At 35.8% G+C, this 16,586-nt stretch overlaps 1 protein-coding gene across 1 annotated transcript in view; it reads left to right on the forward strand.

Moving 5' to 3' along the window:
* Window positions 1-12,661, forward strand: part of PLPPR4 (phospholipid phosphatase related 4) — a 99,696-nt gene extending 87,035 nt beyond the window's left edge. The window contains exons 6-7 of the mRNA XM_063428345.1: window positions 133-306; window positions 9,162-12,661. Coding sequence (XP_063284415.1) covers window positions 133-306; window positions 9,162-10,508 — 1,521 coding nt within the window. The 3' untranslated portion in view covers window positions 10,509-12,661. The remainder of the gene's footprint in view (window positions 1-132; window positions 307-9,161) is intronic.
* The last annotated feature ends 3,925 nt before the right edge of the window (window positions 12,662-16,586 follow it).

Raw genomic sequence — 16,586 nt, forward strand, 5'->3', positions numbered from 1 at the left:
TTAGTGTTTGTCTGTTTGTGAGGCATGAAAGCATATACAACTCTACATGTAAATGATCACAGAGATAGCCTGAAAATATTGTGTGCATATTTATCACGGAATTTACACCTTATCTATTTTGTGTTTTCCTAGATGTACTTCAATGCTACATTGACAGATTCCTCAAAGTTACTGAAACCTCTGCTTGTGTTCTCCTTCATAATCTGTGGAATAATATGTGGCCTTACTCGTATAACTCAATACAAGAATCACCCAATTGATGTCTACAGTGGTTTTCTTATGGGTGGAGGAATTGCTATTTATCTGGTGAGTAAGGATGTTGGAAAAGTAGTCACAACAGCCTAGTGATTAAAATGCAAACTAACAGTGTTTATAGTATATTGTAAGAAAGTTATGGTGGGAATTTTTTTTTTGATTCTTTGTTTAACTAATTTACATATGCCCACCCAGAATCCTTTGCAGTAGTAACATTACTGCAAACCTGAGATTTTTGTGGGAGAAGCAAGTGTTATGGCTTGACTGATGTGTAGATCTGTGTTTAACAATGTATTGACTATCCACTGACATCAGGTGGAAGGGGTTGTCAATCCCAATTTTTTCCCCACCATAACTTTTTTGGTTTTTGCTTCACAAGTAACGCAAAGCCTCAATAACAAGCCAGCAACCAACCTCATGCTGATGAGTTGCATTAACAATTAAACAGCGGTCCATGAGTGGTTGACTGGCTTTGCATCTCTTCCTTAGTTGTGTTTCAACGCATTTGTATGCAGCAAACACAGACTCCAAGAAATCCATGTTTAAAATGGTATATTGAGGCACATTTTTTAATTTTTTGTTGAACTAATTTGCATATGCCCACCCGAAATCCTTTGCAGTTGTAACATCACCGCCAATTTGAGATATCTATGGAAAAAGCAAGGCTTGACTGGTGTGCAGATCTGTGTTTAACAATGTATTGACTATATATATACATGTGTGTGTGTACATTACAATGACAGAGGGCACAACAGAGCTCAGAGAAATTTTTAAAGTGAATGACAACAATCTTACCTGACTGCAATCCAAGCTGTGAGGTAAGAGCAGATCCACAGTAGTGCCATAAAATATGTGTAATGTGTTTTCTTTCCCAAATCATGTATAGTTCATAAGTTGATTTAGTATATCTTTCTCTATTTGTGAATATCTGCTGTTTAATTTGTTACAATATAGAGAATCACTGTACACGCAAATGGTACATGAACCTAATGACATTGTTTGCAAAGCAGTTGAACATATAAAATGCCTGGGTCCTGTGGAACCCCCCATTGCAAATTTTAAGTTGTGCACCAACCCAACCTAAGTGAATTTGATAGGTTTGGGCTTCATATTTATTTTCTATTTTTCTCTGTTCAAATCTCTTTAGCTTTCCTGCAGAAGAAAATTGCAGCATTCTACAACATAATCCAGCCGCCATAGTCATGAGCACATTTTAACAAAGCAACTTATTAGAAGTACTATGAGTACATACTCAGCCAATAGGAGATTAGAGTGAGCCGTCATGACTCCATTCACTGTCCTCTTATCTTCCTATTATCTGTCCTTAGCATGGTGTTGAAATTTACAGATAATAATAGGAGAGTGACTGGTTGTGAAGCTTACACTGCCTTCCTTATAATCAGGAAGAAATTTGTGAAAAGGAGAGGCGTGCCTAAGGGGGTGGAGTCATGCTCCAGATATATATATATATATATATATATATATACATATATATATATATGTATATACATATATATATATATATATATATATATATATATCTATATATATAGAGAGAGAGAGAGAGAGAGAGAGAGAGAGAGAGAGAGAGAGAGAGAAAGGGTATCCTTGACACTCTCCCAGCATAAAAAAAATCAAAAGACTAACTCTAATTCTAAACTTTCGGTGCGACACTGTCCAAATGGTGTATCCAACATGCCTCCCATTGTAACAGTGCCTTTGATCTGTCTCCCTCTCTAGGGAGGGCGGGGGGCCATGAAACGTAGAGTGGGCAAATGATGTAAAGCTGTTAAAAAAAATGCTTAGCGACAGGTTTATCAGTCGATTATTATTATTATTGTAATTTTTTTTAGACAAACTAAAGTGATTGAATTGTAGAAAAACAGCATGAATATGACATCAAATCTATCCAATGCACCTAAGTCGTGTCGGTTAGTTAACTTTTAACAGAAGTTGACAACAGTCCTTAAGCCAATTAACTTCTGCTTGACAGCTGACCTTTTAAGCATTGCCAATAAGGATCAGGAACATATTTAATTCAAGCTTTTTGAAATGTGGTTCTAAATGGCACTGTCACTTAAAGTGTCTCTGTCCTTTTGTCATGTGCAGAAAAAATACATTGCTGTGGAATTTTACTAATCCTAGTTTATGATAGCTTTATCTGCCGAAGGTGAAGAGAGGTAGGTTGGCATTCCCTTCTCTCCCAGATATTGCCATACAAGCAAAATTTTTATAGAGAACCTGAACTACTAACCTTCAGTAATACTCAAGCCCCAGATTCTCCAAGGCCCCTATAATACCCCTACAAGGGGATCGTCAATCTCCTGGGTCCATATAACTAAAGAGGCATCTCCAACATCCCAAGTTGGCTAGAGACCTACATAAGAGTTGCCAACACTAAATATGTCCCTGGCTACACCACACACTAATAATAGGGGTGGGGGCAACAAACCTAAAATAATTAAAACAAAACTGTAAAATAAAATAAAAATGTCATACTCTCCATTTAAAGTCTTCTTCGGTATTTTTGCTTCTATCCCCCCAAAAAGGCAAAAATAAAAACCCATAATTAAACTAGCAAAACTATTCAAAATAAAAAATACTTTATTCACAGAAAAGGCACCAATAAAATAAAAATGCAATAAAACATAAATAACCCATCTTCACTTCACTAACCTTCACTTACCTTCCCATGCTTTGAATGCACAGTTGAAACTCTATGATGGGTTGGTTTGGAAGCCAAACAGTCACGGCACTCTGACAGGTAAGTTTCACCTCTTGCAACAAACAAAAAACAATTTTTTTTAAATAGTGACCAGGATGACAACTTGATGGCAATTTATAGTTGCTAATGTCTACAGGTTGTTATTACTAACAGGTGGATAATTACCAACAAGGTTGAAAACAAGCCTTGTGTTGGTTAACTAGTGAAAATATATAGAGGTCAGAAGGTCCAAAGATGATTTACCCAATGTTTTATTTCTCTTTCTTCAAAATGCCCGTGTCCGGCAACCCTACACAGAGACAATAATATTAATTTGGATCTTTATGCCGATGGCTAAAATAGGGTATTCTGGAATTATTTTTAAGCCAGCATTAATTTTGAGAACACCATCACTTCTGCATTTTCTAGGAATCTGGCTAACATAGTATATATAGATGCATTCATCATAAAGTAATGCTATGGCATGGTGCCAAGGTACAATTTAATCAATGTGAAATATGTTTTGGCGACATTCCATTCCATACATCAACTAGGTTTTAACTGTGCATTTTTGACCTTCTAGTTCTAAAAAAAATATTCTAAATTAGCTACACCGACATACCTTATGGTCTTTGAATTTTTTGTATTATTTTTTTACAAGTTAATAATAACAGCTTAGCTTTGTCTAGGAGAGCATAATCCTGCCAGATTGTTAGGATTTTACTAATTAACATGTAGTCAAACAATTACTTCTGTGTATGACTTATCCATCTGGTGTGTTTGCAGCCCTTGAGGACTTGAATTTGATATTTTAATATAACACAGTAACCATGTATACCTTACCAAAGGATTTTGCTTGTTGACATCAGTTCTTTGCAACTGTCAAACCTTCAATTGCTTACATCAGAAATCTATTTCAGGTGCTCTGCATCTCTGAGACCCAGCAATGGTTATGTATGATGGAAAAAGTTCAAAAAATGCAGAGATCATAGTGGACATCTAGGTCTGCATCAGTTTTAACATTTTGCACTAACCTTTTGCAGAAATTATGTTAGTGATTAGTGGCTTCTGACAAAGAAATGCATTCTTCTACAGGCTCATAATCATACAGTATAAATGAGGGCAAATGAGGCTGTATGGTCTAGATTTCATTCTGCATAATACAAGAAAATAAAAATGTTTATACTCGATTTAGGTAGTGAAATTGTTCAGAAGTTTTTTGGAAGGTAAAATCCTACATTTTTTTTAAAAAAGATGGGACATTTTGTGTTTAGATAACTACCTAATGTGGAATCTACTAAACAGCTGAAAGAGCAAAATTAAGAAAACACTCTTTTTCTTAGTTTAGCTAAGTGGTTCCCAAACTTTTTAGGTTAAATATTTTTCCAAGGCGCCCCAAGTAAAAAAAAGTTCTAGGTTGTATACATGTACAGCGTTGCGGCATATACTGGGCCCCTGTTCAGCAGAAATATTTCCCTATCAGGGCAGATCCAGAACCTAATCTCTGGAGGGGAACTGGTAGATTTAATTAATACCGTCACAATAACCACTACAGCACACTGTAGTGGTTATGGTGCTAGGAGTGCTGTGGTGCCCTCCCAGGGTAAGTAGTCAAACTGTTTAAGAACAATTTGGGAACTTATCTAGGGTCTGCCAGGATAGGGGCTGCTGTAGAGGATAGGGGCAGTGGTGTGTGTGGGCGATGGGGGGGGGCGCAATACTTTTTGTGTGTGTGAGGGGTGCAATGTCTGTGGGGTTAAGTGTGTGTGTGTGTGAGGGGTGCAGTGTGTGTGTGTGTTTGTGTGAGGGGTGCAGTGAGTGTACAGGGTTGCATTGTGTTTGTGAAGGATGTAGTGTGTGTGTGTGTGGGGTGCATTGTGTCTGTGTGTTTGAAGGGTGCAGTGTGTGCATGAGGGGTGCTGTGTGTGCGTATTGAGAGGTACAGTGTGTGTGTGTATTGTGGGGGGCAGTGGGTGGGGTGGCAGTGTGTGTATGGGAGGCTGTTTGTATGTGCATGAGGGAGAATTATTGTGGGTCTGTGGAGTTGGAGGGTAGATTAATAAATATAAAAGAAAAATGTAAGTAAAGAAAAAAAAATTGATTTCTCCCATCCCTGCTTACCTTTGCCTAGGAGGGGGGGGCAGTACTAATCCCTGGTGGTGCGTGGGGAAGCCCTGGTGGTCCAAGTGGTGAGAGTGAACTCCAGCAGCCTCAGGAGCTGCTAGAGTTCACTCTCGCGAGATTCTGAGCGTTGCCGTGGTAAACGCGGCAACGCTCCGAGCTCGCGAGAGGAGAACCTGGCGGAGCTGCAGGTTAGAGCTCCCACGGGTTCTCTCTCCCTCCCTCCCCTGCCGGCTGCCAGCATTACACTGCTAGCAGGCCAGAGAGGGAGATCTCTGATCTCCCTTCCGGTCCTGCAGAGCTTGCAGGGGAGAAGGAGGCACAGTTCCTGGGTACATTTTTTGCAGCGCCCCTTTGTGCTTGTCGCGGCGAGCCACTGCACCACCGCATAGTTTGGGAACCACTGGTTTAGCTGTTCAAGGTGCTAAACCAGCCAAATTCAGATGAATTCAGACGAAATTCGAATTTGAAACTAAGCAAACTGCACATGTTTAATTGGTACAAACAAATAATAATAGCCATTCACAGGTAATCGTGATCTAGTTCCCTTTTAATGATAAGTGTCCCTTAAAGAAGCACCGTCACATCACCAAACATTTTTGCATTCTATAGATATACTTTTTATGTAATACTAAAATAATTAAATCCAAGAAAGGATAAAATATAGGTGGATTGGCGCTAAAGTGAAGCTATGAATGCAACTACCCCCAGTGTATAAAATCACTCAAATTACACTAAATACATAAATAAAAACACATAAATGATGGGGGGTGCAAAGGTGATCAACAGCACACAGTGATAGATACTTATTTAGTATAAGTATAGAACCTCCTGATCATTCTGTAAAAACAGTATAAAAACAATCATATCATAATACTGTATAAAATCAAAATAGATCAAGTATAGAGATAATGGGTCACTCACAACAAGCAGGCTCTGGCTAAGTAGGCAGTTGAATAATGAGCTTATTCTGGCTATCAGCTCCACTCCTTGAGATTCTCCTTTTATGGTTTCACATACACCAGAGGATATCCAATAAGGTGAAGGGATTTTTCTCGAATAAAAACAAATATAAAACAGAGCAGCAACATAAGCTGTAAATAAAATATAAATAAAATAAAAGTCCACAACGTGTTTCAACCTGGATCGGTCTTCTTCAAGGTGTATAATAGACTTTTCTCCATGCTTGCTTTTATTTCGTCCTTCCGGAAATTGAATTTCCCGGAAAAGACCCTGCCGTTTCAAGATCACGTTTGTGAGAGCAAGTATAATGGCCCCCCACCTTACCCCCAGGCATCTGCACCCAAAGAGTGTATATCACCTAAGGGGGTCTTTATAAAATATACAAAGACCCCCAAACATGACTTTAAAAGTAACTCCTTTTGGGTGATTATGACTTTTGGAGGTGGTCTCTCATGGATTAGGTGGCATGGGAATGGTCATAACATCTATTGGGTTCTATGGGGTGAAACTGAAAAAGTCAAGATTTTAGACTAAGGTTAATATTTAGAATACAGCATTCAAACTATTTATTTTAACTATTTTTATAATTCAACTTTTTTCTTATTTTTCTTTTCTTTTTCTTTGTTTTTTGTAAGATGCTATAAAAGCCTTGTAATGAGGTTTGCTAGCCACTTGTTGAGTGATGTATTGTTCACTCAAAGATCACTTTTTTGTTTTTTAACCAGTTTCTACAGATTTTGTATTAAATATATTATTTTAAATTATGCACATTGTCTTAAAACATTAAAATGCAAATGCGGCACAGATTCTACAATTTCATACCAAGACAGTAAAAGCATCAGACAATAAATTCATGCTATGGTCACAACAGTTTTAATTGAAATAAAATTAAAATTTCACAGAACAGTGTGCTTTTCGCAGTCTGTTGACTCGTGTAATCCATCATATCCATAAGTTTTGCACTTGTTACATTAGTGACTAGAAAAAAAGAGCATCCATTTCCACGAAGCAGACAATATGACATTATCGTATCCTGTTTAACTGAAATAACCTTTCAGTGGCATTGACTTGAAATTTTTGAATAAGCTTTTCAAATGATCACAATCTGTTGGAAAATTGTTTCAAATTATTTATCTATAGAAGTTACCATTTAAGTTTATCAGGGTTACTTACTAGGAAGAATTCAACGTGAATTTAAAGTAAATTTTGCATTTAAGGCCAGAGTAGTTGACTTGAATTCATAGTTGACTTTGACAATTTTTCCATTTTACCTATTTTGACCTTAAATTTGAAATTCACTTTGAGTTCTAACTCTGGTGAATAACCCTGTATGGGAATCTTTGTAGATAAATAATTGGAAAAGTTATTTTTTTTCTAACAGAATGGAATCATTTCTGATTCTCATTCAAATAAATTAAATCAAGGCCTTAATTATTGTGAAGAAATAATCCATGAAGGAAATAAGTGGTGTGCTAGGGAGACCTCTAATGGGGGTCACCCATCTGAGAAAATACAGAGTTAACTAATCCAATATTCCTTAAGGTGTATCAGACAGGGAGAGGTCCCTCACAAATAAAGTAAAGTAAAAACATTTATTACAATATACTCAAAAAAAGAAATACAAAAGAGTGTATCACTAAGAAACCAAATAAAAAAGCCCTAAAGCTAGATGCTTGATTTAGGGGAGTGCGAGGTATCAATAGCTCATTGACACTAATAACAGTCTTAATAAAGATAGTTGTAAAGTCTTATAAAGTGTAGTTGTAAGTATGGTAAAGTGTTATTTCAAAGGAGGAGGAATTTACCAGGGCCTTGTAATGTTAACTACGAAGGGCCAGTAAGAGCTGAAAAAAGTGTCTCAATGTTTAAATAGATTCAATTAAACTGAAATTGGGAGGCACCTGTTCTGGTAATATCCAGATAGAAATAGCTAGAGCAATAAACAGCTCACTTAGTACACAAAACTAATAATGTGTCAATGTAGCATAGACTTTCTATATGAGGATACATAAAGTTTATACAATGCAACAAGTGACCTAGGATATAAATGCCATAAGTGGTGCCACTGCAAGAGTGTGTATCACTTGACAATTCATTTTTTAAACCAGTAAACACATTTAAATAAACATACAACCTACAATAATGCAAACAAAACTTTGAAAAGTATGCAATAAACATTTGTAAATTTACTATAAGCTTATCAGGCATGCCTCTCCGCTTTTTTCTTTAGCCTCCTACCCTCCCCCCTCTTACTTACCCATCTTAGTTTCAGACCAATCCACTAATTACAGAAACAGGGCATCATTGCAGAGCAATGCACTTTTCCAGCATTCCTAAGGATAGGACACTGATTGGTTCAATCAGTGTCCTCCTTGAGTGGGTATGGAAAGCATAAAAAAGACAAAAACATATTTACCCTCTTTTTCATCCTGCAGAGTGAGGCAACTGTCTCATTCATGGTTAAAGCTTTTAAATTAGACTTTTCTGCATGTCCTTTTAATATAAATGTGAAAAAAAAAAACACGGTGAAATCTAATCAGAGCCAAGGACATCTGAAATATTAATAGTTTTATAACATATACGCCTGTGTTTTAATAGCAATAAAAGCTCTTGGCACCCATTTACCACCAGTGGAATCTACAACTGACAATTCAGTGAATCTACAAATGAGTTGTATATGCATAAGAACCGCTATTACATATTAGAAGGAACTAATTACACTCAACTGTGCAGCCTATCAACCATGGATCGTTTAATAAGTAATAAGAGTGATTTCTTTTTTTTATGCTTGATTGGGTGATTATTCCTAATAAAACTTGTCCTACGCTTATTCCATCATGCTTGCTCAAAAAATACCATGGACTAAAACTATTTATTATGTAAAGGTCTACTGTTAAATTAACATTTTGACATGACATTGGTAGGAAATCCTAGTTCTGGAGTTTCAACAATTCACGACTTGGAAACATTCTAATTTAATCACAGGTGTGTCAATCTCTGAATTATTTTGATTATATCATGTCATTGAATTGAGATAGCCTTATTTCTTGTTGGTAGCACTATAATTAAACTATGATTTAAGCCATGTTTAGTTATACTCATATGTTCTATATTTTAGGGCCTGTATGCTGTTGGAAACTTTCAACCTAGCGAAGACAGTATTCCTCAGAAGCCTCCTCCTCCTCCACTCAGAGAACCATTGAGGTCATTGACAGAACTTAGCCAAGATGCCAGCAGAATACTGCCAGGGAAAAATGGCAGTAGTAGTGATGGTATACCTTCTCACCACTCTGAAAGTATCATAAACAGAAATCACAGAGAATCAGGCTCACTTATAAATATAAAGAGAGCAAGCACTGATGTAGAAGTTATCACACCTCGAAGTCCTATGGGAAAAGAGAACATGGTCACCTTTAGTAATACTTTGCCCAGAGTACATACCCCATCTTTAGAAGATCCAGCTAGGAGAAATGCAACTATTCATGCTTCAATGGATTCAGCACGTTCAAAACAACTTTTGTCTCAATGGAAGACTAAAAATGAAAGTCGTAAGTTGTCATTGCAAGTTATTGAAACAGAAGCTGGACTTTCACCACAAAGGATAATAGAAATGAGATCAAGCTCTGAGCCTGTAAGAGTTGGTGTTAATGGAGATCACATTGGCCCAGGTAATCCATATCTTAAATTACAACCTGGCAGTATCCCTGGTTGTAACAATACAAGTATACCTGGTGGACCGAGAGTATCTATTCAGTCACGTCCTGGATCCTCTCAATTAGTCCATATCCCAGAAGAAACTCATGAAAATATAATATCTACATCTCCTAAATGCAGCTCAGCTAGGTCAAAGTGGCTTAAAGTGGCAGAGAAAAGTGTTGCATGTCGAAGTAACAGTCAACCAAGAATTATGCAGGTCATAGCCATGTCCAAACAACAGGGGATGCTTCAGGGAAGCCCTAAAAGTTCTGAGGGAAGTACAGTAAGCTGCACTGGATCTATAAGGTACAAGGCTCTTACAGAACATGAACCTACAAGTATTGTAAGGATTGAAGCCCATCCAGAAAACAACAGGCCAATTATTCAGATGCCTTTAGAGGGAGAAGGTAGTGGGTCATGGAAGTGGAAAGCACCTGAGAAAGGAACGCTGCGGCAAGCCTATGAGCTGAATGACCTCAACAGGGACTCTGAAAGCTGTGAGTCACTAAAAGACACTTTTGGGACTGCTGATAGAAAAAGAAGCAACATAGAAAATGATCACCTTCTCCACGGGATCACCACAATACGTGTTACACCTGTGGAGGGAAGCGAAATTGGCTCAGAGACTTTATCAATTTCATCAAGTCGTGATTCAACTCTTAGGAGAAAAGGCAACATCATTTTAATTCCAGAGAGAAGTAACAGTCCGGAGAGCACTCGGAATATCTTCTACAAAGGAACATCACCTACACGTACCTACAAAGAGTGAAGACAACCACGTGAAGCATTCCATTGGTTTAACCAGAATTAATTCCACTTTGACAAAGCTTGTGCTCTTATTAGTTAATGGAGTTAATGCAGAAAGCAAAACAAAATGTGCCAAATTAGTGATTAATATTCAGATAATCTGTGAAAAAACTCTAGAGACGTTGACTAAGGCTGAATAGAACCAGGGCTGAAGGGAGCAAAACAACAACGAAAAAGCACAATGCTAAGAAAGCAAAACCAATGTGAAGAAGTAAACGCATAATACAATCAGTTTCTTTAAATGTGATTCTAGGAAGGTCTGCGGTATTAGCAAATGATTACTGGAACTTAGACACTTTATTACATGAATGTGCCAACTCAAACATTTTACTGTCTTTAATCTGATAAATTATTGTTTCAATAGATTTGTGTGATGTAAGATATTTACATTAACAGATTATGCACTAACATGTAAAATAAGAGGAGATGCTTGTTATAAATCTAGACCGCATATCAGCACAAGCGTATAAGGACTCTCGTGTAGTTATTTTGACAGTTCAGTGGCTTCGTTTAGAGTGCTGGTGACTGCCTTTGTACAGAATACAAAAACAGCTCTGTTATGATGGATTGGTCACAGTCAAATTGCTAGAATTTTTGTGCTGATCCATACACACTGTTTACTTTGACAAAGTGTGGGTGTAATTCACTTACAATGATATTCTTGTTTTTCTTTGTTGACAAGTAGTTCTGTAACCCGCTTAACACTTACTAAAGTACAGATCATACTAAAGAAAAGGTGCTCAAAAGGGGGCATTCCTGTAGACTTGTACAGTGTTTTTTGGAGGCTTTTTTTGCTATTCTGAATGTTTTATCTATATTTTGATTATGATTGTACTTATTTTAATATTTTAATATTCCCATGCAAAAAAAAAGAAGTAAAAACAGGGTTTTAAGCATTTCACGAGTAGATGCAGGGCTTCAGAAATTTCTGGTTCGGGAATAGACAATTACACTGTAAAACCTCCAATGCAGAATTAATACTACTGGAACAATAAACTGAAAAAAACAAGTTCAAATGCTTTACTCTCTGTGGTCATAAATGTAATTATGAAAAATATGTGTTCCAATAGCAGCACAAAACAAGATACAGGGACGTGATGAGAAATGCCAGAATAAAATGTTAACTGTGATGTGAGAGAGAGAAAAAAAAAACATTTAATCTGGGTATTTCTATAGCCAGGGATGTAATTGTGTTTAACAAGTTAGTAATGACATCAAAAGTTTTATTAAGAAATAAATCGTTGTAGGACTTGGTATGATGTGACTGTTTATTTTGGATGATTTTTTTGGGTTGCCTCAACATTGAGAAAAAAAAAGTAAATATTTAAATTAATATTTTATTCTTCAACAAATCGGAATATTTGTATTTTTTATTTTAATAATGTTTCAACGAATTACATCTTACAACACAGTCTAAAAGACAGAACAAAATTGCCCCTTCTGGCATGTCCATCTTTTAATCATTTATTTTTTTCAACAGTGATTTATAAAATAATAGTGAATTATGGTTTAAGGGATTTTAAAACTCGGTACAGTGTATCAGGTATGTGGCTTTTTTCTACTTGAGTTTTCCAAAGTCTTAAACAAGATTTCTGTGAGTTTCAGTAATCCCTGAAACTGTGCTCTTTACATGCATCCTATACATGTAAATGATTTTATACTTAAAAGTGCCAAATCTAGTAGATTTTTTTTTTTTTTTATAAATGGCGTATTAAATCATGATATATTGTGAAACACAGATTAAAAATATTCACGTTTGACACCTGCATGAATAAGGAATATTTGATAATAAAAACAAAAAATGCCTTTTGTAAATCTCACCTCTGTTTACATTATACTAATACCTTAATTTAAAAAAATAATAATAATTACCAGATGACATCTTTTTAAATTTCTAATTTTCTTACTTGCTAAAAGGGGCACTAATTTCTTTGTGAGGCTGTGCTTTATTGAATGAAGACTATAAAATATGACTATGTTTTTCAACAACAACAAAAAATATGTAAAGTATTGTGTTTAATAAAATGTTATGCAAATGTTTTCAAACCGAGAGATTTGTAAATTGCTATAAATGTATTTTATCTAAGTAAAAATCAATGCTACTGTGTGAGTTTATTGTGGAAAACATCACAAAAATAAAGATACAATCTCCAATATATAATTATATATTTGTCCTTTAATTTTTAAATATCTAAAAATGTAGATTTATATTACGGTACGAATATTTTTAACCTTTAAAGACTAATGACAGTCTGCACTAGGGATCTCAAACCCTAGCCCTCCAGATGTTGATGAACTACAATTCACAGAATTATTTGAATTAAATAGATTGCCAGAGAATTACAGGGATTGTAGTTCAGTATCATCTGAAAGCCAACGTTTTGAGGTTTACTTTGTCATAATAATCTAGTCATAAACATTGTGTTCCAAAATGGAATGTCCCCATCAATGACAGGAGGGCTTTAAAAACATATCACTACTGTATAAGTAGAACATTCCATGATGACACAGGGACTGATACTAGGCTCTTACCCACAATACCATTATAGGGACAGGGCTGAATTAAAATTGCTACATCTGAAATAGAAGCTGCTGTTTAATCTCCGGGGTACAGTGCATCTGTCATGTTTTTTATTGCAAACATAGTTACATGATTTCAAAAAGTCTGGATACATGTTCTTTATTTTTTTTGTTTTTTGTTTTATTCTTTATTTTTTTTGATCTTCTAAAATGAGACCTTTTTTATAGTTATTTTGCAAATTAATGAATGCTATAAAATCATGTACTTTGCTTTCAGAGTGTAAATTTATTCCACTGGCTTTGCAACTTGATGGCTGATAAGTTAAATTTAAGACTAGAAACAACATATAAGTGTTTTATTTTTAAGAATAACTAAAAAATAGACAAAGATTAAAAAAAAATAGACATGATAAATATACTACAACATCTGCCAATATATGAGCCTTGCAGAAATGATATGATATAGTATGATATATGGATAACATGAGTTTGGTTTAATGTTTGTATTTATCTTATCGTAAATTCATTGCTTTTCTGTGCTCTTAATGGAAACTATAGTGCCAGGAAAACAAAGTTGTTTTTCTGGCACTATAGCTCTCTATAGTGCCCCTCTCCGTCACGCCCTTCCTCCCCCGTGGTACAGAAAGGGTTAAAAAAAAACCTCCTGTCACTTACCTGATTCCAGTGTCAATGTCCTTTGGCACTGGTTCAGTCTCCGCCTCCGCTCCTCCCCCGCCGACGTCAGCGCATGTGTGGCGTTGGCCGCGCTCGCATTTGGACTTCCCCCATAGGAACCACTACGTGGTTTTACATGATGCTGGATGTCCTCATGCATAGCGTGAGGATGTCCCGCATCAGCTAGGCGACCAAAGATGCCTAATGACCTAGAATCTGGTAGACAGCCATTAGAGGTGGATTTAACCCTCAAAGGTAATTATTACAGTTTATTAAAAACTGCAATAATTACCTTTTGGGTGGTATGGGGACCAAGGACACTGCATCCAGACCAGTTCATTGAACTGAGTGTGTCTGGGTGCCTATAGTGTCCTTTTAAGTCTTAAAAATCCTGTTATATTTGGCATTGTATATATAACTGTTACTAGGAGGAAAACATCACACGATGAACTTATGAAGAAAGATGACTATCATTTGTAAACTAGAAAAAAATATATAAAGTTAATATACTGTACTTTACCGAAGTTCAAGGTTTCCTGAAACAATCAAAACATTTTCAATTCTCTTCTCCCAAAGGATATGTGTTTTCCTCCTGTTTCCTCAGGGAAGAAGTAACGTGACAGTTACTTATCACAGAATACATGTTGCAGTTTCCTAAATGGAATAAGAACAAAAATAAACATTTCCCCCTAACTTCAGCTTTGCTAATCATAGGAAAAAAACAGGGATGTAGAACATATTTCTAAGTAAATATCACCTTCAATACCTTAGGTTTCTTTGTCCTTAGGTGCATTTCAGATAAGATTAGTATGATTGTTTTAAAATATATTAAGTGAAAAAGTGTTTTCTTTTATCCTGGATAACTTGATATTTCTACAAGCTGAATTTGGTGTTAAACAGCAAGATGGCCCTGAATTGTTATATAATGTTGACCTTCATTGACCAGAGTTTTGGAAAATTGTCTTGTAACACCATGAGTTCTGTAAAGGCTATGTAATGAAACTGGTTGCTTTTGATGACCATTGGCCATTCTATTGAATTTGTTTCTCAAATGAACAAGTTAATAATTACAAATTGTAATAACATTATATGTGCAACGATGTGGAAGAGAAGGAACAAACCTCAACATGAGGTGGGGTTATAACCAGGGGTCAAGTCCTGGGGGGAAAAGTGTGGGAACTCACCCGAGATCCCCCCCCAAAGATACAATTGTATGCATAGACGCAAGCACACACACATACTGATGACATTCATGCGCACACACTCTGACAGGCTCACACACAAAGACACTCACAGACAAAAACACACACTCACAGACACACACTCACTCACAGACACACAGACAAACACTCACAGACAAACACACACTCACAGACAAAGATACATACACTCACAGACAAAGACACATACACACACTCACAGACACACACACACACACACACACTTCCAGACACTCAAAGACAAACACACACACACACACACTTATATATTTTTTTAAATATATTGTATGACATTTTAAGAGTTTTAAAAAATTATTTTCAAGCTTTATCAAAAAAATGTGAAATCATTTGGAAAGCTTATCCAACAGTTTTAAATTGAGGCCTTAATATTCTTTTTTTATTTTTATTTGTTTTATTTATTTTATTTATAAATTTCCATAATACATGTATATCGTAATCACAATAGTTATACAAAATTTCCAATAATACATCAATATACATTCATATTGATTATCTATAACATTAACTATAAATCACAATCCAAAAAGAAAGAAGAAGAGAAAAAAACAAAACATAAAATATTAAGCTGCAATTATGAGAATCGATGCAGGCCCAATTCCCAGTCTAACAATTCACTATTATATAAGACATCTGAAAGTCCAATAGACCTCAAATCTCTCAAATAGGAAATTATATATAGGATTGGATCTTATATTAGAACCTTATCTATTTTACATTAGATTAATATCATATTAGCCATATTAATCATCTATAGCCTTACTTAAATTTCACAGAAACAAGAAAAAATATATATATTTATATAGATAATTAAGAAAAATTAGCACATACAAGAGACTCGGTGTGGGTCGGACCTTAAGCTAACAGTTCATTATTATATAGGAAACTTGGAAGTCCAGGGTAACCAGAGTTCTCTTAGGTTTCTAGTTGAGGAATTGTATATAGGATTGAATTCCATCTTATATTGGAACCTTATCTGTTCCATTATGTCTTGCCAAAGTGGTGGATTAGATAATTTCCATGCTCTAGCAATATTGATTTTTATTGCAAGGAATTTGTGTGTCATAATATATTTTTGTTGTTTATCAATTGATTTATAATCCATATTAAACAAAAACATTTCGGGACTAATTACATCAACCTCCTTAAAAATACTTTTCATTAGACCTAACATTTGCATCTTAATATTTTTCAGACCCGTACAATTAACCATATATGAAACATGGTACCCTCTTCTCTTCTACATCTCCAACATTCTTTTGGATATATTGGGGATATTTTATGGAGTGTAGCCGGGACCATATACCACCTGTAAATAATCTTTAGATGTATTTCTAGCAAGGATATATTATGTATGCTTTGTTTTACTAGCAAAGTAGCGTTTGTCCAATCTGTCAGGGGGAAGGATTTTCCTATATCCCTTTCCCATTTACCAAATGGAGGAACATGGGAAGCGTTATCTAGTGTATCAAACAATTTATTAAATCTGGAAATTCCTCCCTTCTTTTGATTACAAATTATATGTGTAGCGTTACTTACCTTGTCCGGGGGCCGGCCGAGGTCCTCTGTTACGAGGACGCTCTTAAAGGGGAAGTGGGAGCCGAAAA

The sequence above is a fragment of the Pelobates fuscus genome, chromosome 7, assembly GCF_036172605.1.
Source record: "Pelobates fuscus isolate aPelFus1 chromosome 7, aPelFus1.pri, whole genome shotgun sequence".
Classification (NCBI taxonomy): Eukaryota; Metazoa; Chordata; class Amphibia; order Anura; family Pelobatidae; genus Pelobates; species Pelobates fuscus.